This window comes from Plutella xylostella, chromosome 23 (genome assembly GCF_932276165.1).
Source record: "Plutella xylostella chromosome 23, ilPluXylo3.1, whole genome shotgun sequence".
Lineage (NCBI taxonomy): Eukaryota > Metazoa > Arthropoda > Insecta > Lepidoptera > Plutellidae > Plutella > Plutella xylostella.
In genome coordinates this window covers 6,555,997-6,582,279 of record NC_064003.1, presented here as the reverse complement: position 1 = coordinate 6,582,279, position 26,283 = coordinate 6,555,997, and the positions used below count along the sequence as shown (strand labels likewise).

Below are 26,283 nucleotides of genomic sequence, written 5' to 3'. Positions count from 1 at the left end.
GATGTCGGTAGGTATTATGGTTGCGAGCTGGAGAGGTAGAAGTGCTACGAATATTGTCTTGGTTGTTAGATAAGTCAGTTTTTAAAAGTGTAAAAAGTTTACACACAGAGTCTAAGGGACGCTCCGCCGCATGACGAAGATGTGGATAGGAGATTTTTACCGGCTCTCTAACAGATAGAAGCAAAATACAAATATTTGCATTTAAATAAACATAATAGGTACTTAATCGTAATACGGTACTTAAAACGTCTAATAAATATATAACTACCAAAATACTATATTTAAAAATACCTTCCAAAATATATTGATTGTTAAATAATATTCATAATACAATCATCAAAATGTCGCCTCGTACGTTGTGTCGATACGGTACCGCCTATTTACGAGTATAATGATACAATACAGCGTATCTAGTGTATAGGCGAAGCTTGACGAAATACTGCACACGAAGTTTATGCTATGTCAAACAATATTTTGCTATAGATCTTGACGTAGAACATGACTAATATCATTAACATTTTGCAGCAATTTCAATAACCAATATAAGACTATTAAATTTCTAAGCTCATTCCAATTAATGCGCTATGTAGGGGAACCCGGGGTAAGACGGGGTCGCTAAGGGAAAATGAAAAAAACAACAGGTATTTATAACCACAACGTTATCAATTATTTATGGCTCATTAGGAACTTAATGACGAACACTTTGGCACAGCTTTTTCTAAAAAAGTAATCCTTACTATTGACTTATTTTAAGAAATGTAAAAAATGGGAAATACACCATCTTGCCCCATGTACGGGGTAAGATGGGGTAAGTATACTATGTGGGGCACAAAACATACAAACAACACTTTTTCTGTGTTTTTATCGTCAACACCAGCATCTGCAGTGTGAGCCCAACGCCTGCACCTTTGACATCCGACCCAGTTTTCCTTAGATTTAAAGTAGGACTGTTGATATCCTCACAGCAGAGGTAGACACAGTCATCTTCGTTGTTATTCTTCTTCGTAAGCAGTATCTGCTTTATGTTTTTAGCCAACTTCCCTGTAGCCCTTTTAGAGCCCTTCTTCAATGTCAAATATCGGGTTGAAGAAAAAAAAATCTTCACCAAGCTTGATCCATACACCATCTTGCCCCTCCAAAATTACCCCGTCTTGCCCCTCGTTATATTTTGTATAAAAATAATTCATTAAAAAAAAACTTTCAATGTTAGTGATTTTGCACATATCTAAACAAAGCGCACCAAACCTTAAATAAAAACACACAATTACCAAAAATGCCACTGTTTTACTTAATGTGTTCTGACGTTGTTCCTACCGGTCAAAAATATCATGGACACTACGCAAAAACAAACAATTGCGCTAACACAAAAAACGCACGCGCTCACACCTGCTGTCACTGGCGCACTAAAGGTCAATCATTTAAGCCTATCTATTGGCTCATTACTCAGAATCCTAAGATGTATAGTTTTGCATATATGTGGGGGGGCCCGTCTTACCCCGCGACCCCGTCTTACCCCGGGTTCCCCTATAGAACGTTGTGACATTACGGAGAATCCTATTCGCAAAGTATGTAGATGCAAACATTGATATTAATACACACGATCCGTACTACATGTCGCAAGACCCGCAAGGGTAATAAGTAACCGATGCTCTTAGATTAACCCGCTTCGGTGGCTGGAGTCACGGGGAGGTCGCGCCAGTTAACCCAGTTTCCGAGCCACTGATACCACTTTAATGCTCCGAACACTAATCCCAAAGTGTCTGGGCGAGAGTCGTGTTTAAATATTAAAACGAAAAATAGAGCAGACTTTCAACAAAAACCCTCCTCCGCGATAATCTCGACGGACAAAACGGGCCAACAAGGGCCGACACAGTGTGAATTTCTCCAGAGAGCGAACACTATTACCAGACGGAGATTGTGATCGCCGCTCACAACGCTAAGCGTCCCGTCCCGACTAGACACTATCCAAAAGGCAACAACGCGTCGAGATATTTTATTCATAGGACGTGTGATAAATGAGTAAAGCCGAGGCTGCATCACATTCATTATAGCTACAGTGCCTCACGCATAGCGTTATCAAAAACTTGTTGCCGCTGCGAGGAAACCTTCGCCGGGGACTCGTTTCAGATGCTATTTGTCGTTCTTTGGTAAATAGCAACATTGTCTATAATTCATTCAGGGTGTCCGACCTTTGAGAGATGTTATTTATTTGAATAATGATATATGGATAAGAAAGCCAGTCATAGACGTGGTTTACGGCGAAATAAAAGAGACAGCAGTGAATACTAGCGTATATTTACAATTGCATATTTGTTATATAAGTGTATAGACATTTGTGCGTTTTAGGATGGAATAGGGGTCAACAGGAACGTAAATAACATAATTCCTGAACGAGTCACGATAGCAGCGGTTCTGGGGAACGGTTAACAATCGTTCAATTTGTAGGGCCCGCGGCGCAAGTCCTCACAATGGACATGCACGCGACTCTGCCCCACTCGGCATTCTCATGAGTAGAATAACGCGCAACAATCAAGATGTCATTTTTCAACTACCCACGCTGCGAGCACCAAACTACCAACGAGATGCAACACACCCTTGTAACCCCTTTGACAATAACCATAAAGACTCGAGTTGAGTACAGCAATGCGACTATATGCAGTTGACAGTACCTACACAGGAACAAACCCGAGGAGAGAAATATGGCCGACATCGCACGCACTGGCCTCTACGTACAAAAGAGGCGTCGTGAATGTCGTGATACACATCTTGTAAGTGAATAACAGTTTCAGTTGTTCACTTTTTATTTTACATTATGGTATGAGAATACGTAATCGACGGCTCGCAGCGAAAGTGTCGGCTGCGAGGGACATGCAACGAGGACCTCTTTGTGTCGTCCCGACCGTGTTCAATTACTGATAAATATCAGGCCAATTGATGACAAGAGTCGTACGTAACGTACTTTCGTATAATTTAAATTCCTACACAAATTAAATAACCAATAGGCAAATGTCACAGGCATATATCTAAAGACCCTTACAATTTAAATAATCCTTAGCGTGTGTAAGAATAATTTATGCAGTCTCCTTGAATGGTACACAAGAAGTAACCGTTTGAGATTCCAAGAAGTCTCAATGATCTTTTGTTGGAATTGTTTGGTAAAGTAACCGTCGTATTTATTCGCTTGCAATTACTTTAAGTTAATTTAACTATGCATTTGCGTGCCACGGCTGCCGGCTAGCCTAGGGTTACGTACTATAAGGGTAAAAAGTATAATTAGTGAGAAAAGAAATGCATCTGCTAATTCTCTTAGGCATGTCAACGTCGTCTGGCAAGTGTTAAGCAGCTAAATGTATGGCTCGCGTTTCTGCAACGCTCATTATAAATTCACAGAAGTCGGTGGTGTAATTTATCGACTGTGGAAGATGGAAACTGGTAAGAAATGATAGTAATTATTGACACGAAGCAGCGCTCCGAGGCACCGTCCAGCATCCAGTAAAAGATCACAACCGGTCGAACTAAGTCGAAAATTCCACATTCATAACGGCGCGAGCCCCTAGGCGCGGGGGCGCTCTGAAGCCGCTCTCGATCGTAATTCATGTACACTGTGAAATTTAAGGTGATCAAAACGCTGCTTTTCGTAAATAAATAATGTAACACTTATCGTGATTTCGCGATAATTTTCTCGTTTTTTTTCCTTGACAGGTGGTCGCGGCGCGGGGAATGAGAGCGACGCTTTATATCATCTTGATACTGTATCATCAGGGTCGATTAAGAAAACAGTTTATTGCAATCGTCATGCAAATACAGAAATGGACAATGGCCGTATATTTGAAGTATTCCTTGCGGGCTAAAGATTATGATTATTGCGGTTTTGGATTGAGGAAGCGTAAAGTAAATTACTTCTAAGAAGAAGCATGAAGTAGGTACTCCTATATTCTTATACGTAATATAATATTCAAAATGAAATGTTAGTATACAAAACAATACCAATAGTTATATAAAACAGATGTGAGAAAATGGTATCAAAGGACTGCAAAATTATGCACAGATGCATTGTACGTGCTGATGTTGATATGTTATCGAATAGAACCTAGAACTTACACATCTAACTGGGACTGGGACTCTAGTTTCTCTGGTTTTTACTGGCCAACGCCCTGTGACATAAGCATACATTTTTGATGAATCTGTTCAACAAAACTTCCGTTTTATTAACTTTGCATCGTTTAAACAGCCCTTGGAAATGCAAACGGTCCACATTCAAACCCAGTATCCTGGATAGCTACCCCGCGTGTTTTAACCTTAACAGGACCAAGAATTGGGAACCCAGAAGTTAGCTTATTCCTTATAAGGACAATCATTCCGATACTTAGCACTGCGTCTTTGTGGCTTTGAGACAATGGCGCATCGATCGAAAGATTGCACGCTCCAAAATAAAGGAAATACTGCGAACTAACCTAATTGAAGTTATTGCAACAAGGATAGCTATATCGAGATTGCAGGGACAAATAAATTATTTTGTTTTGTCAGCCTTCGGCTGAAGTCAAGCGTTTCAGATTTACTGAGATCTGGAATTTTAGGTCAAACTAAGAGTTTTATTAAATATTTTTTGTTGTAAACTATACAATACACATAGACACATTAAATAATTCTGTTTCAGTACATAGAAATTGAGGTAATCAAATGTACATAACTAACCTAAATAAATATATACTATATGGTACCTATAAGGTACAGTCTTTACAGTTGATTAATACTATACTAGGAAGGCTTCTGTCATAGGTACTTAGGTACCTAGTATATTCCACTAATGACAACTAATCTGACCGTCTAATCACGCAGACGAGACGCTATAGTCCAGTGTTGTTTATCGTCAAGATAAGTAAATAGGCTTGAGTGCAGTCTCCTCCGATCGATGACTAAAAGCCGGTAGTGGCTGGATGAGGAAAGGGGAGGACAGAGGCTGCTGATAACATGTCATCTTCTGCATTTGATATTTGTGTTTATGGCCTTCTATAACACATTATGTATTTGTAAAATAAATTAAATCTATTAAGGCTTGGGAGTATCTATGCCTATAACATAACTATGTGGATGCTTGTCGGCGTTTTATTATTATGTATTGTATTGTTAGAAAAAATATTTGTTTAGCTGAGAAGTCATGTAGAACGGCTACGAAAAATCCGCGAATATAAATTTACATTCCCTAATAAACTGTATTGGCCACGTGACTTTGGTAGATTATCTGTTTTACCTAAGCCAGTGTGCCAGCGGCCTACTATATTAGCCAATCGCCTCTAAAGGAGTTGCCATCTGTGATTCAAACTAACAAACAATCACGAAACTTATCCAAAAGCCGCTCGGCCCACCTGTCAGACATTCGAGAACATTCGTGAAACTTATCCTATAGCCGCTATGTGCAGCGAGGACAGGATTCGATACTATTTTCGAATCTACACGAAGGGTCACTTATACCAAACACTAAACGTATTTAAATCAAATTTTAATTACATTTTGTACTAACTGACAGACGTATGGCAGGCTACTAAATACGTTTAGCGTTTGGTGAAATTCCACCTATAGATTGGCAAGTTGCTTGGCGACCCTCCTTGCGGGGTGAAAGACGCGGAGGGGACGAGGTACCCAAGACGACAGCGGGTAGCGGGAGGGTAGCGGGGAAGGGCAACGCGTGCACTGCATGTCATTGTTACGGCAGTCTCGGCCGCGCAGCCGAGGCGGCCACATGTCTTATATAGTCTGTCATAATTTGAGTGCGACCCACATGAGATCATTGATCCTGAGACCATTAGTCTTAGGATGAGTGTTGAGGCCTTTTTAATATTATCATTATATTATTATTAGGTATCTATAATTCGTCAACAAAATAACGTTAAAAACAACAAATCGTATAATGTCTCAATATAGGGGCTTCTTGTAGAACAGCGTACCGGATAAGTCATGCTACGCGGCTAAAGGTTGGTACTGGGCAGTCAGATACGAAAAAGTAAACAACAAAGACGAAGAGTCCATATGACAGTGCGTCAGTTGTCAGTTCTTGTAACTAGGAAAGCAACCAAAATTTATGTGATTTAATGAAAGTAATTAATGAGCAAAACACAGAGAAAAATTACAAAATTGATGAAATTTTGAAAGAAAATGGTCATATCGTGCTTCGCCTACCCCCATACCACCCGGAATTAAATCCTATTGAACTTGTATGGCGGTACGTGAAAGGCGAGCTCGCAAGAACTTCGATTGACTCTAACTTAGATAAAGAGATAAAAGACTTAGAGTTGCTTTTCTCTAATTATTCGCCTGAAAAGTGGAGAAATTGTGACGACCATGTCATAAAAAATTAAGACTAATATTATAAATCTGATAGAGTATTTGACGATGTATTGGACAGGTATGTTATTGTTTATATATAATTTAATGCAAATTAAACATAAAATATTTTAGGTGTACACTGAACTAATATGACTGGCGTACTCTAGTACATTATACTTCAAAGTAGGTATAATGTTTTTTGGTTTTTGTCTTAGATTTATAAATGAAGTTAATGAAAACGATGATGAAGATGAGGATGACGACGACGATGAACAAGTTCAAACAGAGAGTGAACATGAAAGTGACATGGAAATTGATTTATAAAATAAAACACTTTTACATAAATAAATTCAAATTGGTAGATATTCTGAATTACCTTCAGTTTACATCCAAATTTTAATGCTGTCAAACTATAAATTTTAAGCTAAATATGACATTTACGGGAACACTCATAGAATAAAATTTTACTTACGTCAGAAATAGTTACAAGCTATCTTGAGATTAATCCGGGCACACTTTTCTACGTGTGTAGCATGTCGTGCTACCTCGCCCCCGCCACTTCTTTCACCCCGCAAGGAGGGTCGCCAAGTAACTTGCCACATTATAACATATGAAAAAAACAAATGTCACTTTTGGAACTAACTTTGCCTTACATTTTGACACAGAAATTTTGACAGATAGGCAACGTTAACGGAGGATCGAAACTTGTGCTCGCGACTCAGCTCACCTGTCAGATGGTTCCCGGTAAACTCGAAGTCGTCGTCCTGGTCCCAGTGCTTCAGCGAGAGGGTCCCGAGCGGCGTCGCGTTCGCGAACTCTAAGTTAGCGAAGTGCCAGTCCAGGATCTGTCTGTCTCGCACCGACAGGTACACCGAGCTGGGCGGGGGAAAGAGACGGGTTGAGGTTGGGAGTAAATCTATTGGTTGTTGTTCACTAATTAGGGAAGTTTCTTGTGTTTGGTGCAATTGTAACGGCACGGCAGGTTTTTCAATTTCTGATAGCTGAAACGATTCGGATAATCTGATACTACTTATATAAATATTCCTATTTCATTTATATACGTAGGTATGTAAAATAGTATGCTATGGTATGCTGCACCCAATACTTTTTACTTTGATACTTTTTATAAAAACATACAGTTGGCTATTTTGGCCGTAGGTCTAGTATACAATATACATATTTCGTAGTTAAAGTTTACGTTTTCTCGCATACAAAGTGGCGCCTCTAGTGGAAACTATGCTGAAAATTTTCATAGATAATGTGAGCTAATGACAGAAGAAAACGTAAACTTTTTTCTTTTTCGTACTGTACAAAATATTCGGGGAATTCCTACAGAACTATCACACCTCCGTTTCAATAATAATAGTATTTAAAATATACCTTGGTGGATTAGCCTCAATCTGAGTCAACTTGTCTTCAATAGTAGCATTCTGGGACGTCAAGGCTTGGTACTCGTCACACAACTTGGTCATCTCTCGGTTCAGACGTCGCAAGTTGAACTCCTGTAAGACACTCGCATCGCCAGTCGACCCTTTCTCTTTCTCTATGAGCAAAGCCTCCTTCTCTTGCTTCATGGATTGCAGAAGCTCTTGGATGTCAGATAGCCTGGAAATAATTGACTTATTAGCATTATATACCTGTAATGATCTGTACCTACTTTGTATGTTTCTATGTGTATGCAATAAAGAGTTTAAATAAATAAATAAATATACAGTTAGAAGTCGATTGATATTATGAAATGAACTGTGGAAGAGACGAAGGATAATAATAATTTACTAGCTGTACCCGCAAGCATTGCTTCGCCGTTAAAATATTTCCCGTGTGAATTGAAATACTGAGGACCTAGTGTAGGTTATTCTTAACCATTCGATGAGTGAGAATCGTTACAAATTTGGAGCGCAGAGCTAGTGCAGCTCGTATAATACCACTACTAGGTGGCGACTCTCACGCGCCATACAGATTCGGGTTTACTCGCCACTACTCGAACGGTGTAAAAACTAGCACTCCGCATGCATATCTCAGAATTAACGTATTTTGACTTTTTGTTTGTATACTTAAATTTACTTACTTTGTGACATTTGCCTTCAACTTCTCTTGCAATGTTATAACAGCTTTCAGTTGTTGAATCTGCAATAGAAGGCGGAACTATTTAATATCATAGATACATTTAAATGCATACTAAAAGTCATTAGATTTGGATGCTTTAGTAGTCTCTATCCCTATACTAACTTAACATGGAGAGTGACTAAAGGATTGATGAACCAACTACAAGTGTTCGTCAACAAATCATGAAATCGATCCTCCGCATCTTCTAGCCGAACACAATCCGGAACGTTGACCTGTAGAACGTGTGCAAACAGACCGATGGTGGAGATGGATTGGCCACACCATCAGATAAGAACCCGAGAGCTAAACGAGAATTGCGAGCGAAAGGCCTGAGCTGGACGGAAGCCAGAGCTGTTGCTGAAGACAGGACGGCGTGGCGCACGCTTGTGAAGGGACTCTGTACCACAGGGGTACCTTATTTTTATTTATTTATTTATTAGGTTCACATAATAATTGTAGTTTTACAATGTGTCCCACAAAACTGTTTATATACAGTTTGTCTGTGGGATCGGAAACAACTATAGAATAAACAACAAGACTATAACTATATAACTATAACTATAGAATAGACAAACAATCAGAGAAGGCGGAGAAAACTCAACAGGGGTTTCCATACTAAAGTGAACAGGACTGAAAACCATCACACTTTTTACCTTTAAATTGCGCTAATTTTGTTATAGTTTTTCTGATGAATTTTGTCCGTTGTTTTGGCCATATCTTGGTGATACCTAAATCGATTTGATATTGAAATATCTCATTTGATAGCTTATAAGTTGACAATGTTTTTAAGCTGAAGTGCAAAAAAAAATGTTTTATGAAATTCTTTTTTAATTTAACTTATTTGTTTTTAGGTTTTGAATATTTTTTTTAAATGTTTATCTTTTTTGAGGTATTGTGTCTAATTTACGTCGAATAATGCACATTTGATTATTTTAATTAGTTTATTAAGATGTTACTAATGCTAAACAAACAAAAAAAGTATTGAAATATGGCTAGATTTTTTTATTTTCGGTTTTAAACATGAAATTTTGGCAAAAATTCAAAAAATCTTTAAGTATTAAATATCTTTGAAATGGTTAAGTTTCGGATAATGCATTATAGGGTATAATCGACTAGAAATGCCTTCCTCTATCACCTCCTGAAAGGATCAGGTCTACTTACCAATAACCCTGTATACTTAGGACAGCAACAACTATACGAACCTGTTTATGTTTGACATTCTTCTGCTGCAGCTTGATGACCCACTCGAGCGCCTGGCCGAGCGACACGGGCGTGTCGTTGTAGTAGTTGAAGTCCACCGCGTGCGACAGGTACGACGTCGCGTCCAGCAGACGGTTGAACTCGCGCTCCACCTAAAGATAAAGAAACATTTATTCGACACATAGACAGCAACAACAACAAAAAGAAAAATACAGAATTAAAGAAAAGAAATAGATATACAACAAACAAGGCCAAAAAAATATTGAACATGAGACAATAACAAAAATAAAAAGATTACAAGTTAATGGGAATAGTTTTAGCCACAATAAAGTTTGAACAATGTTTAATAGAATGGTATTTTACAGGTTTATAAGGCATTTGACAGGCATAACTTATAGCACTGACTGTACCAGCAGTAACGGTCTGTGAATAAAGAAACAATGTGTAAATGGCGGTACTACTCCCATTTACAAAACGAACGCTATTTTCATGTTTTTGTTTACAGATCCATGGGTACGAGGGCGATACCGAAATGATCGGGAATAGAAAAAAGTACAAAGATATCATAATATTATTTACTTTTATTGTTTTTCAAAGTAGTCTCCGTGACATTCAATGCACTTTTTCATTCGATTAAACCAATCATTGAAACAGTAATTCCAGTCTGAAGTGGATACTGTCAAAACAGCTGATTTGTAAGCTTCGACCGCCTCTTCTGGGCCGCTAAACCGTTGACCACGTAGTATATCTTTAATTCTTGGGAATGTAAAATAATCATTGGGGCTCAGATCAGGGCTATACGGAGGATGGTCCATCAACTCCACGTTTTCCATATTTAAAAACGTTCTTGTTTTGCGAGCGGTATGAGAGCTTGCATTATCGTGGTGAAGGATTATACGACGATTCGGGTTAGTTTTACGAAGTTCTCTTACGACTTCCGGCAAACAAACTGTTGTGTACCAATCAGCAGTAACCGTCCTTTGTTCTTGTAATGGAATCGTAGCCACGTGGCCAGTTTTCGATACAAACGAAGCGACCATTTTTTTCGACACGCTGCGTGAGCGAATAACTTTTGTTGGCTTGACCTCACCTTCGAAGACCCAAACTGCCGATTGATGTTTTCTTTCGGGCTCATATGAATAAATCCACGATTCATCACCAGAGACGATATTGTAGACAGCATTTGAACTGCCTCCATTGAACCGTTGCAGAGCAGATCGACACCAATTAACACGAGCCGACTTTTGTTCCTCGGTCAAACGGTGGGGCACCCAGCGCGAAACTAACTTCTTGACACCCAGTTCTTCATGTAAAATGGTTTGAATGGCTGTCATACCAATGCTGAGAGAAGCCCGAATCTGCTCGTATGTCACATGTCTATCTTCTTTTATTAACTGGCGTACAGCATCGATGTTATCTTGTGTTACCGCTGTTTTTGGCCGACCAGTAGAAGGGACTGTGGTAAGAGAGGAACGTCCACGGCGAAACTCAGAATACCAACGATATATAGTCGTTTTACTTGGTGCTTCAAGTTTATAAATAGAAACAAGCTCGGCGAGACATTGTTCTTGAGATAAACCTCGACGAAAGTTGTGAAAAATTATTGCACGGAAATGTTCCCGCGTAAGCTCCATTTTTTACACCGACTTGTCAAATTCAAATGGTCAATACTCTTTTATTTTTTACTTTTTTTATAATTCGAAAATGGAATTATGTTTGAAAAAACACTACATTTGATACACCAAAAAGGTTTCACTCTAATTTATTCCTAAGTATTCTATTCCCGATCTTTTCGGTGTAGCCCTCGTAGATAAGATATTAAGTTCAGCTTTTACTGCTTTAGGCCACATTTAAAAATAACTTTTATAATTTTTCTTGTGTAAGTTGCCAGGGAAAATGTTAGGGCATGTATTCTTAGCATAAAATTTACCATTTCATCCTTATGTTTGGGGACCTGGTTCCCAGAGGCTTCATACAAAGGGCATTTCTGCTTGATCTTGTGCAATTCCATGTTCATTTGCACAGATAGTGTTGTGACTGGATTGCCACCAAGGCCTGTTACTACCATTGCCCCTGGAAATTAGAAAAAAGGAAAACATAATTTATCAGCCGTGCTAAACCACGAGAACTGTTTTGGGCCATAAGGTGCATACTCATACATGACCAGGGAGAGAAAAAGCTATTACCTAAGTCAGCAACATAAGGTCCTTTTCTGTAAGTGACAACTCGTCCGCCAACCCTGTCTCGTCCTTCCAAAACCACCACTTCACATCCAAATGACTGCAGCTGACGAGCAGCAGCTAAGCCAGATACACCTGTAAAATAAATTATATTTATTTCGTAGGTAAGCCATACAACACACCAAACAACTGCTTATGGTCACTCAAGAGCGATTGCAAGTTAACATGATAAAAAAACATAGGTATGCTATTTTTGCACCTTTCCAATCAGAGTTATGGTTGGTTTAACAGATATTTGTACTGTACAATACTAAAGATTGACTGAAGGCATTTTCAGATCCCCTTGAGAGTGCAAAATGACATGTATGAATGAAGCCACTATTTTGGTATTCATACAATAACCAAACGGTACTTTATCACTGTAGGTTTATGGTTACATATTTTCATCACCTTGAGGATGCTTATTTATATAAAGTTACAATCACACTTTACCTGCTCCAATGATTATGACCCGTGGCCGAGACTTCCCCTTAGGTGGAGATGGTATTGGAGTCAGACGCTCATATATGCCATAGTTGATGAAGCCGTGCCTCTCTAAGAATGTGTGGACTCTGATGACCAAGGCTGGGTCACCATTGTAAGGAGGCTGTAAAAAATATACATACATTTATGTTCAATTTAAAATAATTAATAGCTTTAGGATAACCATTTTTTTAATAATTTTATTGTGTTGTGGACACTGACGGTAGGACTGGTCCACCGATTTAAAGTCGCTCAGCGTGCTATGGAGAGAGCTATGCTTGGGGTTTCTCTGATGGATCGTATCAGAAATGAGGTTATCCGTCAGAGGACTAAGGTTACCGACATAGCTGTCAAAATATGCAAGCTGAAGTGGCAGTGGGCTGGTCATATCTGCCGAAGAACCGATAACCGTTGGGGTAGACGAGTTCTCGAGTGGAGACCACGAACAGGCAAACGCAGCGTGGGACGCCCTCCTGCCCGCTGGACTGACGACCTTAGGCGGGTGGCGGGTAGTGGTTGGATGAGGCAGGCCGAGGACCGAGTGTTGTGGTGCTCCTTGGGAGAGGCCTATGTCCAGCAGTGGATGATTATTGGCTGATGATGATTGTGTTATAAACTCAAAAGAAGAAGTATTTTGGGTGCAGTTCAAACTAAGCTAATAATTAACCTAATTAACAACATTCAAATGCAAGAGAGAGATCAAAATCTTACCTCCATCTTTTGAACAGTGTGTTCCTGGGTTAACTGCTTCTTAGGGTCTTCAAACCACATCTTGAGCACCCTGTTTCTAACTTGCAAAAATGCATAAGTAGATGGTGGGGCGCTTTGTAAGTCCGAAAAACATTCAGCCTCCAATGAAGACATCTTATCAAAAGGGAGTCTTGACTGAAAAGCGGCACCTTCCAAGCTGTAAATATAATGAGATGAAGTGAAAGACTATTGAAATGGTAGGTGGCTTACGAGGCACATCTGACTACCCCTTTGGGGATTATAGTTGTGAGCAATGTATGTTTGTAATCATACTATATCAATACAAATCAACAGAAATTATGATGATGGTCTGACTTTGTTACAATAATTACTAACTACATACAATCAGATGAAAGAGCACAAATGTTTTACCTGTTAAGCATTTCTTTGTAATTAATCTCTTCTGCATCATCACTTCTAGTCTCTTCTACGACGACAATCGGCTTTTCCTCTTTTTTCGGTTCTTTAAGTTCAGTGCGACTGGATGACGACTCCCGGCGAGTTCCCACTGATGTGGGGCTTGATCTAGACGACACTGCTTTGCTTCTCTCGGACTGGTCTGATTCAGAATCTTCTTGTTTCAGCTTTTCATCCAATTCGCGGTTTTCAACCTTCGAATCAATAAACATAACCTGTGATAGCGGTTTATTGCGTAAATGGCGTATTTATTTAAATAGCAAATATACACACCTTTGTCCGCTTTCGGCGACTCATTTTTACTGATGTTTTAAAGCGTTTTTAGTCACAATAATAACGTTTTCACCGCAGAAATATATTATGATTTTACATTTACACTGCAAAAAAATAACAAAACAAAGTAAGGTTTACGTCTGGAAATTTATATTATGATAATCATATTATTCTAGTAGGTAAAACACTACGATGTAATGATAATGATTAAACAATTAGTACCTAGTTCTATAACACAAAAGAATTGGACATTACCACGACATTACCTATTATTAAAATATTATTTGTTATAAGATATTAATAAAATCCTGATGCCAATGCTTAAATGACACCCGAGATTTCAGAATTTCTGAACTTGGGTGACACAGATTAAACAACTGAAACGAGGTTGTTAGTTTAGTATTCTGAGGACTGTACCCGACCGACCGATACATGAGCGACCTCAGCAACTACGGCAACTTAGCAACTAATAAACTTGGTTTATGTTTTTACATCCTTACTTCCTTACTATCCTTACTATCCTTATCCTTATCCTTATCCTTACTAATATTATAAATGCGAAAGTAACTGTGTCTGTCTGTCTTTCTGTCTGTCTGTCTGTCTGTCTGTCTGTCTGTTACTCTTTCACGCCAAAACTACTGAACGGATTTGAATAAAATTTGGTATACATACGGTCTAGACCCTGGGAAAGAACATAGGCTACTTTTTATCCCGGAATTCCCACGGGAAAACTTCTTAAGGCGAATTGAAGCTCGCGGGAACATCTAGTTTAAAATAAGTTTTATGGGGTTTATACACAAAAAAGAAGTAAACAATTAATAATAATTGAACTGACTACCTTTCCTTTGCACTCAAATACAGAGTCATAGTGTGCAAACGCTATAGTTACTCGACAGTAATAACCAACTTTCCACCCTTGTATCACACGTAAGTATTGCTGTTGTGTAATTTTGTGCACAGAGCTTCTCTAAGTTGAAAAGACTTTACCTACTTTACTCTATAAAGTTCCCCATTCACGGGCGCGCCAATCCGCGGATTTGTTGATTGCTACAAGTCTGCGGACAAATCAATGGGTAAGTGAGTGCGGCTCGTGGCACGGCGTAGCGCGCGGCGTGGCGCTCGCCGTCACAGAGAAGTACGAAAATGTTCTTTGTGTGCAAGGCTCAACAAAGTTCACAATCGACTGGACTGCAACTCGGGGCTGGTGTAGTGTGTGGGCGATGACGGATTTGTCCACGGAATGGTACGGCTCGGGGCTCGGCCCGCGGTGCTTGAAGTAAATGGGGTGCTTAAGACTTTTGAAATTGCCTTGCTCGTCATCATGGCGCAGAGGAAACTGTGAGTACCTAAGTAGGTGCTTTGTGTATTTCTTTATTTTTATATTTACCTTAATACAAAATATTTTAACCATTAGTTACGCTTTGTTGCTATATTATACATACAGGATGTTGTAAAATGGCATACTAAAGCTTAGTAACTTTTACCAACACTAATACCCTTTTTGCAACACAGATTTGATTTAGATGAAAAAAACAGCAGGTTGACACATTAGGTATTAAGTGGTACGATAAAAATAAATAAAGTAACAAAAGGCTTATTACACTGATCAAGAGATTTATTATATTATTAATAGGTACCTATATATTTTTTTATAGTTTTGTTAAGTTGGTTTTAAAATAGTTTAGCTTATTAGTTGAATGTTTTTCTATAATGGTTGTGAAGTGGTGATTCCTCGGGATATGCGGCTAATTCCTGTGGCATTATGGCGTTTTCTTCAATAGTACTACAAGGACGACACATACACTCAAGCGGAGCTTTTGTTGAAACCTGAAAAAAGTCATAGTAATGATGAGTTGCAGAAAGGGAAAATAAACTAATCTTGGACAATAACTAGGGACACTAACTAATTAAAGATACCTAAAAGCATCCAATTGCGTGCTTTTGGAGAGGCCTACGTCCAGCTGCAGACTGCTATAGGCTGATGATGATGATAATGATGAACTTGAATACATTACATATTTGTATTTTATCTACCTTTCGAAACTTCTTATCTTCACTTTTGGCCTTTGGGCAAAATAAGACCACGGTAGCTTCTCGCTCTCCAGATTCTTGACAACAGTTGCAAGTGCGCTCCATTTGCCAGATTTTACTTCCCGACACCTAGAAAAAAAATGTTAATTGAATCATACAGAGTAGATATGTAGAAAGGTGTATGGAACGCATGCTAATTATTAGGTATGTTAAATACAGAAATGTACCTGAACATAGCTTGTACATTTTCCGATACATGCAAATGAAGGTATTGGCTTTGGAACACAACCAGGATGTTGTAACACGTGAATTACTGGAGTCATCTGACATTCTTGATCTGCAATAAATAATAATGCATCGAAAAATATTTTAATTAATAAGATCTGTCGTAAAGGAAAAATCATTTAAAAGTCTTTGTAGGTATACTATTCTTTTTTGCACAAATTTAAGTAACAAACATACCAGTATGTACTTGGACCTCCTGAGCCTTAACTTCTTTCCCTTGCATTTGACAAACGGTTAAATAAATAAATATAACTACCGGAAAAGTGTAACTGAACGTCATTTTATAAAGTAACTTATTTTGAAAAATTGTGAGAGCTGTATGCTGTAGCAGCTCTTTTTTCCGAATATGCCACAACTTGGAGTTCAGCTTCTTATAAAGGAATGTTTGACCGAACCTGACAAATACTTATCCCAGTCTTGGCGCAAAAGACATCGAAAGTCGATTAGTTGACATTATACTTACCTCCTACAGTTTCAATATAAAGTAACATACTGTGCGACAAGTCATTAAGATATTATCATACAAGTGCACCTAATATTATTAAACTAGCGACCCACCCTGGCTTCGCACGGGTGCAATGGTGATTCTACACACTTACACTACAGAAAAACTGTGATTTTAGTTTACAAATACCTTCCTCTTGAATCTATAAAAAAACGCATCAAAATCCACACACACCACACCTAGGTTTCAGAAACTCTGTAGTACCTAAATCCGTCTTCACCCGGAAGTGTCATCTGCCTGTTTGCGCCTCTCTCTCTCTCTTTAACGTCTCGATTAAACGTATGAACTTAAATCCTTGACTGTACGTTCTATATTGCGAATAGCCTTTACTGTTTTGCCTGTAGTCCAAGTTCTTTCAGGTGAAATTAATAAAGGAAATGAATCGGCTCTAATAAAATGAATATCTACAATTCTATCTTTTTACAGACATTTTAAGTTTTCTTTCATTTTAATTGATATTATGATAATTATATTAAAATGTAGGTATGACTCTCTTTACTGGCTTTTGTTTAGACAACAAGTACCTACTTAGTAACGTATAAGACTTTCATCATCAGCCAATAATCATCTACTGCTGGACATAGGCCTCTCCCAAGGAGCGCCACAACACTCGGTCCTCGGCCTTCCTCATCCAACCACTACCCGCCACCCGCCTAAGGTCGTCAGTCCAGCGGGCAGGAGGGCGTCCCACGCTGCGTTTGCCTGTTCGTGGTCTCCACTCGAGAACTCGTCTACCCCAACGGTTATCGGTTCTTCGGCAGATATGACCAGCCCACTGCCACTTCAGCTTGCATATTTTGTCAGCTATGTCGGTAACCTTAGTCCTCTGACGGATAACCTCATTTCTGATACGATCCATCAGAGAAACCCCAAGCATAGCTCTCTCCATAGCACGCTGAGCGACTTTAAATCGGTGGACCAGTCCTACCGTCAGTGTCCACGTCTCTGCACCATACGTCATCACTGGCAGGACGCACTGGTTGAAGACTTTTGTCTTCAGGCTCTGAGGAATGGCCGAGGAGAATATGTGACGAAGTTTCCCGAATGCAGCCCAACCCAGTTGGATGCGCCTTGCAGCCTCCTTGTCGAAGTTGCTTCTGCCTAGCCGAATAGTCTGCCCGAGGTAGACATATTCTTGCACAACTTCGATTGTTGCCTCACCAACGGCGACCGGCTACGGTTTGATGTGAGCATTGTACATGACTTTCGTCTTGTCCAAGTTCATACCGAGGCCAATACGTCGGGAAGCAGCATTTAGGCCACTTAGCATCCAGCTGAGTTCCTGCAGAGATTCTGCCATAATAACGATGTCGTCCGCGAAGCGGAGGTGTGACATGTACTCGCCATTTATAATGTACCTAGGTTTTTTGCAAACAAGGCAGGACGGCTGCTGCAACCCGTTGCTGACGACCAACTAGTCCCATCACAGTAATTCTCTTCAAATTGACAAGACAGGTGCTCCTTGGAGGTCAATAGATTGCACGGGTCCCGTATAGAGGCGATGGATTCATTTGCGAGGACCCCCAGATTTGGAAGTAGCCAGATGATGATGATATGTCAGATGATCATCACAGCTTACAACCACCAGGTTACCACCAGGGTTTCAACGGCGACGGCGGGAGCATGGACGCAGCCTGCCTAGTACTGATTTATGTTTTCTACTGCTTATAAAGATGATTGCTGATTATATAATCATTTTATTAAGTACATCAATAATACTCTAAATTCGAAGTAACAGGAAAAGGTAGGGAGATTTATCTATATTTGAATAGCGTTGTAAGTCCATCAAAGAGAAAAATATTTTGCATAATCGTAGTCCGAAAAACTCGTAATTCCAGGAAAAACACGAATCTCCAATAATAGTATTCACATAGAGATTGGGAAAAGATCGTAAGTCCATTTTATGTATATAAAGCGATAAAATATTATTTTTTTCATGACGCCGTTGAATCCGCAACCACTTTTTTAGTCTAGTAACAAAAAAACATTTGGGGGTATCCTAAGTACAAAATAAACAGTTTTTTTGTCTCCTGTAAAATTTGCTCGCGCAGAGTTAGGCTTAAGGTGACGGTATAGTTCTTTCTCAGGGTCTAGCTAGACTATATGTACCTATACAAAATTTTATTCCAATCCGTTCAGTAGTTTTGGCGTAATAGAGTAACAGAGAGACATACACTCGCATTACTTTCGCGTTTCGCGTTACTTTCGCATTTATGATAGGCATTAGTTAGGATTATTTTACACAATATAATTTCGCACGCTCATACCAAAACCGCCATAATCTAACTAACTATAAGTAAGTATGCAATATTTTCAACAAAATGAATGAGTTCACCATACAAAAATGCACAATAATTTTGAATAGTGACGGCTTTTGAATGTGGGTGCAATTCATCTTTATTTACTTACCATCGGTACCCGCGCGCTTCGCTTCGCCTTAAAAAAAAATTCCGTGGGAATTCCGGGATAAAAAGTAACTTTTGTTCTTTCCCAGGGTCTAGACCGTATGTGTACCAAATTTCACTAAAATCCGTTCAGTAATTTTGGCGTGAAAGAGTAACAGACGGACGGATATTTACGATAAAACAATGCTTCTCCATCGATATCGATAGTATCGATGCATTCACGGTCACGTGAATTTTATTTTAACAAATTTCATAGATCAATTTATGTAATATTGACTTCCTGTGTTTCCCCTTTTAACTTTTTTTACCGCCTTTGCAACACCCTGTACACATTCGTTTATATAAATTTACATACAGCTTTAAAAAAAACATTTAAAGTTTTAATACTAAAAAAAATTACGAAGAAGTTTGAAAAAATAAAGGTAATAATTACATTATAAATTTCATAAAGAAAAATACTGAAATTCACGAAAAAAAAATAATTTTTATAGTAACTTGTAGTCACGTAAGTAACTTTTTATTAAGAAGTGAAGAATTTCCTTATAAGAATTTTCTAAATTTTTAGAACATTTGATTATAATGATAAACATTCACATACCACACTCCCATTTGCCTTACTAAACTTCTTATGCAACAACCTGTATATCTGTGTAACGTCAAATTATTCACTCTCTACTTAGATTTTTATTTCAATACATATCTCAATCAACTAATGTAAGTAAAAAAAAAACTGTTATAAGTAGGTACCTACAACTATTTTTGTCTCTACGATAAGCGTTTTTCTATGTAATTAGATAAATTATTACGGGAGGAGCTATCTAAGTTAGACCGTCTTCTTTGCGGAGTATCGGATCTACAGGTTGTCACCCCCTTTCGGCTTAGTTAATACCCTTTTTGCAACACCCTGTATAATAATCTACTATCCACCTATATTCTGTCTATTATATTATTGGTTTTTTGACATTCGAAATCCCATATTTGATGGCTGCTAAGTAAAACCAAATAAGGAAACGTCAAAAATACAATAACATAGTGGAAGCTCTATAGCTATTTTGTTGCAATCTGATAGATGGCACTCGCACCAGCCTATACATGTATAGGTACCATATCGCTAAAACTAGTTCGGTGTGACCGGGAGAAAAGGGATAATGTGTAGGTGCATAAAATATTAAGACATCCATATTGAAATAGCAATATTTTATTTATATATTTTACATCTTATGTAGTTTCTAAAATTTGAGTTACATTATTATTATATAAATTTTTACAATAATGTAAGTACGTACATACTTTAACTTTTTATCTCTTGATCAGTATAAAAAAATCGTATAGGTACCTTATCTTAAGTCTTATTCCTAACCAGTGCTAAGCGTCATAAACATTTTTTAGATACTTCAGTTAATCAAGTAATCATTTTTTTAATTTTAAGTTATCGGTTATAGTCTCCACATTTGTAGCATTTGCACTCCGCAGGTTCTCTCAGTCGCACTTCCATCATAGCAAACTCCTCCTCGTCAAGGCGAATGCCGTCAGGATCATAGCAATGTGACAGGGTGACTATCCGCTCTCTCAGGAAATTTTCTCTGCAGCAGAAACATTCCTGTAAAAAATAAAATTTTAGATAATCGCAATCAATTAGGAATATACTTACCAAAAATTTATAGTTAAATCGGTGTAGGTTCATTTTTCACAATAGTTTAGGTAGTCTAGGTACACACCTTTAGGAATCCAGTTGGTGTAACTACTGATGGCTGCACTTGACTATTACACATGCCTTCGCATTTATTTACACTAACATCGCCGCTGCAAGATCTTCTCAATCTGCCGAGATCATCATACTCCTCTGAAACAAAGAATTTGATTAATTAAATAGGTGTTCAATTACATTATCAAAAATAAGATGTAGGTAAATGAATGTCTCTTAGTTTAGATATCATGGAAACAGTGACAACTCATATATGAAATATAGTGGTGAAATAGGGTTTTAAAGACCTTTAGTTAAATGTATTTCTGTGGGTATTGTTTCACAGCTTTCCTCCGCTGAACTTTCTAAGATATTGAATAAAATAAAGTGAACTGTAAAAAGATATATAAATTTTGACGTCACACTCATTATTATAGTGAACTACGTTAATTTTCTAAGACTTAAAGGAAAGCACTGATAAGATATCTATAGTCTGGCTGCCTTTTATAGGATGTAACTTATAATAGGTTTATATAATGGGTGACTTTACCACCCCAAAAGCATGTAAGCAGCGGGATATCGTAAAGTGAAATTTCTTGTACTCCCGTGTATGCATGCTGTCTAGCAAGGCACCTACTTACTTATTTTGCTTAGATATTTGATTTACTGACGACCAAGTTGAATATTATTTGAAATAGGTACTTAGGTATTTTCAAAGAGGATGTTACCTTACTAACGACTATACGCGACGCGACGACGACGGTATGTAGTTATTGTGATACAAGTGTGGAAAGGTATATTAAATTTGTTAATGTGAATAACATAACACAAAAATGTATTTATGTATAATTAATTTAAATAAATTTGAAATAAAACAAAAATTGCACAGTGTGCACCCGTAAAAAGGGTAAGTATGTTGTTTATGAAGGAAAATTTGTAATAAGCCTTACTATGTAACGATGTTATAGATTTTAGGATATTTGTTTACGCTGTAAATTTTGTAAATCCTAACTAATATTATAAATGCGAAAGTAACTGTGTCTGTCTGTCTGTTACTCTTTCACGCCAAAACTACTGAACGGATTTGAATGAAATTTGGTATACATATGGTCTAGGCACTGAGAAAGAACATTGGCTTCTTTTTATCCCGGAATTCCCACGGGAAAACTTGTTAAGGCGAAGCGAAGCGCGCGGGAACAGCTAGTAAATAATAAAACCAGAAGATTAAGTCCTATTATCCATTGTTCCCTAAATCTAACATCATGGAGTCTTCTGGTGTTTTCTGTAAAAAAAATGCAAAAAAATGGACAAGAGCACATGAACCACGCCGCGATTTTTAATTTAACCGCAACATTTTAACATATTCTTATATGAAATTCTTGATTACATTTATGTTTTTTCGGGACCATAGGTGTAATGTTGTAACAAACATTTATTTCAGTATGATCAGTTTAGAACTTATTCCCATATAATTATGGTTTTACTATACTTAGAAATATTCAAATCGGTTAACGTATGTTGGTCGATTATCTACTCTGTGTGTCAATGTCAAACGAAAGGCAAATAATTAAAAATAAATAAGTCAAATGAATTTGACATTGTCAAAAAAGTACCGCTGACATTCCTAAGTTCTGCATTTAATTTCATTAATATTATCATTAATACAACTAAATAACGATGGAGATTGACGAAGACTTTATAGTATTCTCTATTTTAATATTTTCATGGTTAGAATACCTATGGGAACTTTATCTTTCGTTACGGCAGGTAAGAGCATTTTTAAGGTTATGTTTGTCGCTTTGTTGTTTTCTTTTCTTCCACATCATTAATTCATTCCGAAATCAAGCTAGTTGTCTAATTAGTTCCTTAAATTTTACTTTCTTATCCTTTATATCAAATACGTACAGTGATATACTTACTGATGCTAGCTTAGCCACTGTCGAGTCGACTCCGATAACAAAGAAGATCAATACATGCATTGCATTATTGCATATTCTTTATTTGTACACCAAGTGCTATATGTGCAATAACTTAAGTAGCTTCAGAAAACACTGCGCATGGCTGGGAAATATATATTTTTGTTTAAAGTAGGTTCATAGATGAATCCAGTTTGATACATAAACAGAACTATACTTAATAGATAGATTGCATAGGTGCCTTCAATGTACATAGTTTTGTTCTCGTTTCAGTATTGTATCTAGTGTACTTCACAATACAGTAATATCAGTTTATGATATTTTTTTTTACTTATACACATTTTTATTTCAGCTCCGCATATTTCAAACCAACAACACCATACCTGAAGACCTCAAAGATATGTTAAATACTGAATCATTCAAGAAAGCACGTCTTTATGGAATTGACAAAGCCAAGTTCAGAATTGCCAAAGAATTGTACGGTATTGCATCTACATCTTTAATCTTATACAAGAGATGGATAGCTGTTGCCTGGTTCAAATCTGAACACATTGGTGCACTATTTAACATCACATCAGACAGAGAAATCTTGATAAGTTGTGTATTTATGATATTTGTAACTGTGTTCAATTTTGTTGTAAACATGCCATTTACTATTTACGGGACTTTTGTACTGGAACAAAAACATGGTTTTAACAAGCAGACTGTGGGATTCTTCATCAAGGATCAGTGTAAGTCATTAGTCCTAAGTCTAGTTATCACTTTGCCAATAATATCAATAGCAATCTTTATCATCATGTTGGGAGGAAAGATGTTTGTGATGTGGCTGTGGATGTTCACCACCGTAGCCACACTGCTGCTCCTCACTCTGTACCCCTCAGTCATCGCTCCCTTGTTTGACAAGTTCACCCCCCTGCCAGATGGTACTCTTCGTGAAGGTATCCAGAATCTAGCCTCAAAGTTAAACTTTCCTCTCTCTCAAATCTACATTGTTGAAGGATCTAAAAGGTCAGCCCATAGCAATGCTTACTTCAGTGGCATGTTTGGTGCCAAGAGAATTGTTTTATTTGACACATTAATTGAAAAGTATGATGAGGAGAAAAAGATGACTACTGGTTGTACAGAAAAAGAAATTCTGGGTATATTAGCCCATGAGCTTGGCCACTGGAGTTGCAGTCACATTAACAAGTCCATAGTCTTAACTGAGGTGAATCTTCTTCTTTTGTTCTCTGCATTTGGTTTCTTATTCAAATATTCCACCCTCTACACTGCCCTCGGGTTTCCCCCGGGACAAGAACCTATTATTATTGGGTTGATTGTTGTTTTGCAATTAATCCTGGCACCCTATAATTCAATTCTGTCATTCTTCACTACATGCCTGTCCAGGAAGTTTGAATTTGAGGCTGATAACTTTGCAGTGTCACTGAATTACCCCAATGAGCTGAAATCTGCTTTAATTAAGTTAGGTAAAGACAACTTAGACTACCCTATCTATGACAAGCTGTATTCAGCTTGGTATCATTCACATCCAACTTTGCTTCATCGGATTGAAAACATAAAACTTCTGCAAAGTAATGCTAAATCTGACTAAACCATGAAAGACTGTCTACTGTCGTTCATTTTTATAAGTACAAGTAGGAACCTATTTTAAGTCAAGTACCTTTTAAGGTAACAGTACCATTAGGCTTGCTTTTCAGTGTGATAACGATAATTTATTCATAATTATTATGAAACAGTTAATATATCTATTATTTTGCTCAAATTGTAGATGCATTTGTTAAGTAAAAAACTGAGATTTAATTTAATCTATTTTTTAAGCTGTAGGTTTTATTTACAAGTAATAGCACATTTTTATGTCACAAAAAAAATGTACCTACCTATACCAAACTTATAATCATTCACAATTTGCATTCAAAATGCTTTGTTTATTTTGCGTCAAGTTTACACCAAAATCTTATCATACGAATAGAATGTAAGAAGTGTAGTTATTATGCAATGAACATTATAGTTCGTTGCTTTTATGTCTCTACTTGATATTTACTCACTTGTATTAGTATAAGTTGAATAAATAGACTTTTTTAACGCAACATTATTTTATTTGTGGTTTGGATCTTATCTTACCTAAACATCTATTCGTTATTTGGGTAGTTGCTACCAAAGTCAATAGAAGTACTATGGTTTGATTTTAAAATGAATAGGGTAGTTTCTAAATTCTATTTAAGTAAGTAATTCATATTTTAAAGCTTGAAAAATTGGCATAGGTACCTATTTACAAGTATTTTATCTTTTTCAATTAACTTAACATCTTTACTATTTACCCTACAGCTACACTATTAACTGTATTATACATGGAAGTAATAATACAACAGGAACTCACCAAAATGATGCAAACAAAAATAGACCTAACCAATTCACCTTAAGATTTATATTTGAAGTGAAAGAGGCCGCGAGCCGATAGAGAGGGTTACCACAGAGCCCTTCCTCTCTTTCTAACAATTGCCAGGATTTAGTTGTGTAAACTTTAGTAGATTTTGTACGAAGAGAGCTATGCAAAAAAAATATTAAATTAACTCATAGACTACTGTATATCATATCATTTTCAAAAACAAATTTGTAATAAATCATTATAAACATGTAATTATAATGAAATATTTGGTATTTGTATGAATAATAATTTCATAAAAAATATAGGTAGATTTTCTAAATACTTAACGACAAGACCGAAGTTGTCAAGATGACGGATGACGTTTATACTGTTGTGAGAGACGTTATGGTTAGGGTGACCATTCATTCGTACTTTTGAATCACTTTCCATTAATTAGGACCTGTTTCATTCAACTTTTTATTTTATTTTTTACCTAAGTATCATTAGGTATTGTGGCTGTTATCTTATAAGGCTGGTAAAGAGTTATGAGCTGTTGATTTTTTTGGTGATAGATATGAGTATTATAAGATAATTTATTAAGCTTAAAACCGGCGGAAGCACTTAGGTTGAGATATTTTTTTTTAAATCTTATGATTTTCATCAACTAGACTATGTAAACGGAACACCCACAGAGGAAACACGTTTCAGGTACATAGTTGCGTTTAATATTAACCTGTTTTGACACTTTCTTGTCAACACTACACCCAACTTAATTTTATTTACTTGTATTATACTTATTATAAAAATGTGTGTTGTTTGATTTCGCTCATCTTATTATTTACGTCAATCCTAACTCTCTAATTAAAACCAGTCCATCTTAGTAGAATTTGGTAAAAAGACAGATTGTTGTTGCTAGTTCAAACCTTGGGAATATCTAATTGATATGGAAAAAAAACATTATCAATATTACATTGCAGTTTGCGCTGCAACAACACATCTATACAAATTTTACCTTCACCCCATTTGTTTACTCAATTGTCATATCACCAAAATACATTCGTACCTACATTGCAATCGAATTATTCGTATAATAGGTGACTTTGAGACCATCGACACCTATTCGCGACATGATAGATTAGAAGTGATGTCTCATGAATTACCTAAAATTATGGTCACCAAAAATAGAAAGAGATGGAGGGCTCCGTGCTGTCTATCTCTGTCGGCTCGTTTTTTCGGTGCAGTGCGCATTCCTGTTGTATTATTACTTCCATGGTATTATATTATTTATTCAGAGTTAAAACATAAGTACCTACGTACCTA

General features: G+C 37.3%; 4 protein-coding genes across 4 annotated transcripts in view; 1 reads left to right on the top strand and 3 right to left on the bottom strand.

Annotated features, from left to right (window-relative positions):
* Positions 1-14,057, bottom strand: part of LOC105386718 (lysine-specific histone demethylase 1A) — a 256,675-nt gene extending 242,618 nt beyond the window's left edge. The window contains exons 1-11 of the mRNA XM_038113757.2: positions 14,039-14,057; positions 13,773-13,876; positions 13,455-13,693; positions 13,044-13,239; positions 12,303-12,456; positions 11,817-11,945; positions 11,561-11,703; positions 9,633-9,782; positions 8,393-8,451; positions 7,705-7,929; positions 7,052-7,200 (exon numbers count right to left, since the gene is read on the bottom strand). Of these exons, the coding sequence (XP_037969685.2) occupies positions 7,052-7,200; positions 7,705-7,929; positions 8,393-8,451; positions 9,633-9,782; positions 11,561-11,703; positions 11,817-11,945; positions 12,303-12,456; positions 13,044-13,239; positions 13,455-13,693; positions 13,773-13,796 (1,468 nt within the window). The 5' untranslated portion in view covers positions 13,797-13,876; positions 14,039-14,057. The remainder of the gene's footprint in view (positions 1-7,051; positions 7,201-7,704; positions 7,930-8,392; positions 8,452-9,632; positions 9,783-11,560; positions 11,704-11,816; positions 11,946-12,302; positions 12,457-13,043; positions 13,240-13,454; positions 13,694-13,772; positions 13,877-14,038) is intronic.
* Positions 14,058-15,378: 1,321 nt separating this feature from the next.
* Positions 15,379-16,490, bottom strand: LOC119690370 (bursicon). Its single transcript, XM_038113760.2, has 4 exons — positions 16,266-16,490; positions 16,031-16,140; positions 15,807-15,932; positions 15,379-15,599 (listed from the first exon to the last, which is right to left on the bottom strand). The coding sequence occupies exons 1-4, from the start codon at positions 16,366-16,368 to the stop codon at positions 15,462-15,464; spliced, it is 477 nt and encodes a 158-aa protein (XP_037969688.2). The 5' UTR covers positions 16,369-16,490; the 3' UTR covers positions 15,379-15,461.
* A 3,929-nt stretch (positions 16,491-20,419) lies between these two features.
* Positions 20,420-21,212, bottom strand: LOC119692623 (partner of bursicon). Its single transcript, XM_038113761.2, has 3 exons — positions 20,991-21,212; positions 20,717-20,841; positions 20,420-20,598 (listed from the first exon to the last, which is right to left on the bottom strand). The coding sequence occupies exons 1-3, from the start codon at positions 21,109-21,111 to the stop codon at positions 20,428-20,430; spliced, it is 417 nt and encodes a 138-aa protein (XP_037969689.1). The 5' UTR covers positions 21,112-21,212; the 3' UTR covers positions 20,420-20,427.
* Positions 21,213-22,267: 1,055 nt separating this feature from the next.
* On the top strand, positions 22,268-24,681 carry LOC105386706 (CAAX prenyl protease 1 homolog). The gene is made up of 2 exons (XM_011557320.3): positions 22,268-22,449; positions 22,951-24,681. Exons 1-2 carry the CDS (start codon positions 22,360-22,362, stop codon positions 24,187-24,189), a joined length of 1,329 nt encoding a protein of 442 aa, XP_011555622.3. The 5' UTR covers positions 22,268-22,359; the 3' UTR covers positions 24,190-24,681.
* The last annotated feature ends 1,602 nt before the right edge of the window (positions 24,682-26,283 follow it).

Coding starts and splice junctions, on each gene's coding strand:
- LOC119692623 (XM_038113761.2), bottom strand. CDS start 21,111: ATGAGTGTGACGTCAAAATTTATATATCTTTTTACAGTTCACTTTATT. Junction 20,842..20,990: donor AGAAATACATTTAACTAAAG/GTCTTTAAAACC, acceptor TCTTTGTTTCAG/AGGAGTATGATGATCTCGGC. Junction 20,599..20,716: donor CACCAACTGGATTCCTAAAG/GTGTGTACCTAG, acceptor TATTTTTTACAG/GAATGTTTCTGCTGCAGAGA.
- LOC119690370 (XM_038113760.2), bottom strand. CDS start 16,368: ATGACGTTCAGTTACACTTTTCCGGTAGTTATATTTATTTATTTAACC. Junction 16,141..16,265: donor GGAGGTCCAAGTACATACTG/GTATGTTTGTTA, acceptor TATTTATTGCAG/ATCAAGAATGTCAGATGACT. Junction 15,933..16,030: donor AATGTACAAGCTATGTTCAG/GTACATTTCTGT, acceptor TTTTTTTTCTAG/GTGTCGGGAAGTAAAATCTG.
- LOC105386706 (XM_011557320.3), top strand. CDS start 22,360: ATGGAGATTGACGAAGACTTTATAGTATTCTCTATTTTAATATTTTCA. Junction 22,450..22,950: donor TTTATCTTTCGTTACGGCAG/GTAAGAGCATTT, acceptor TTTTTATTTCAG/CTCCGCATATTTCAAACCAA.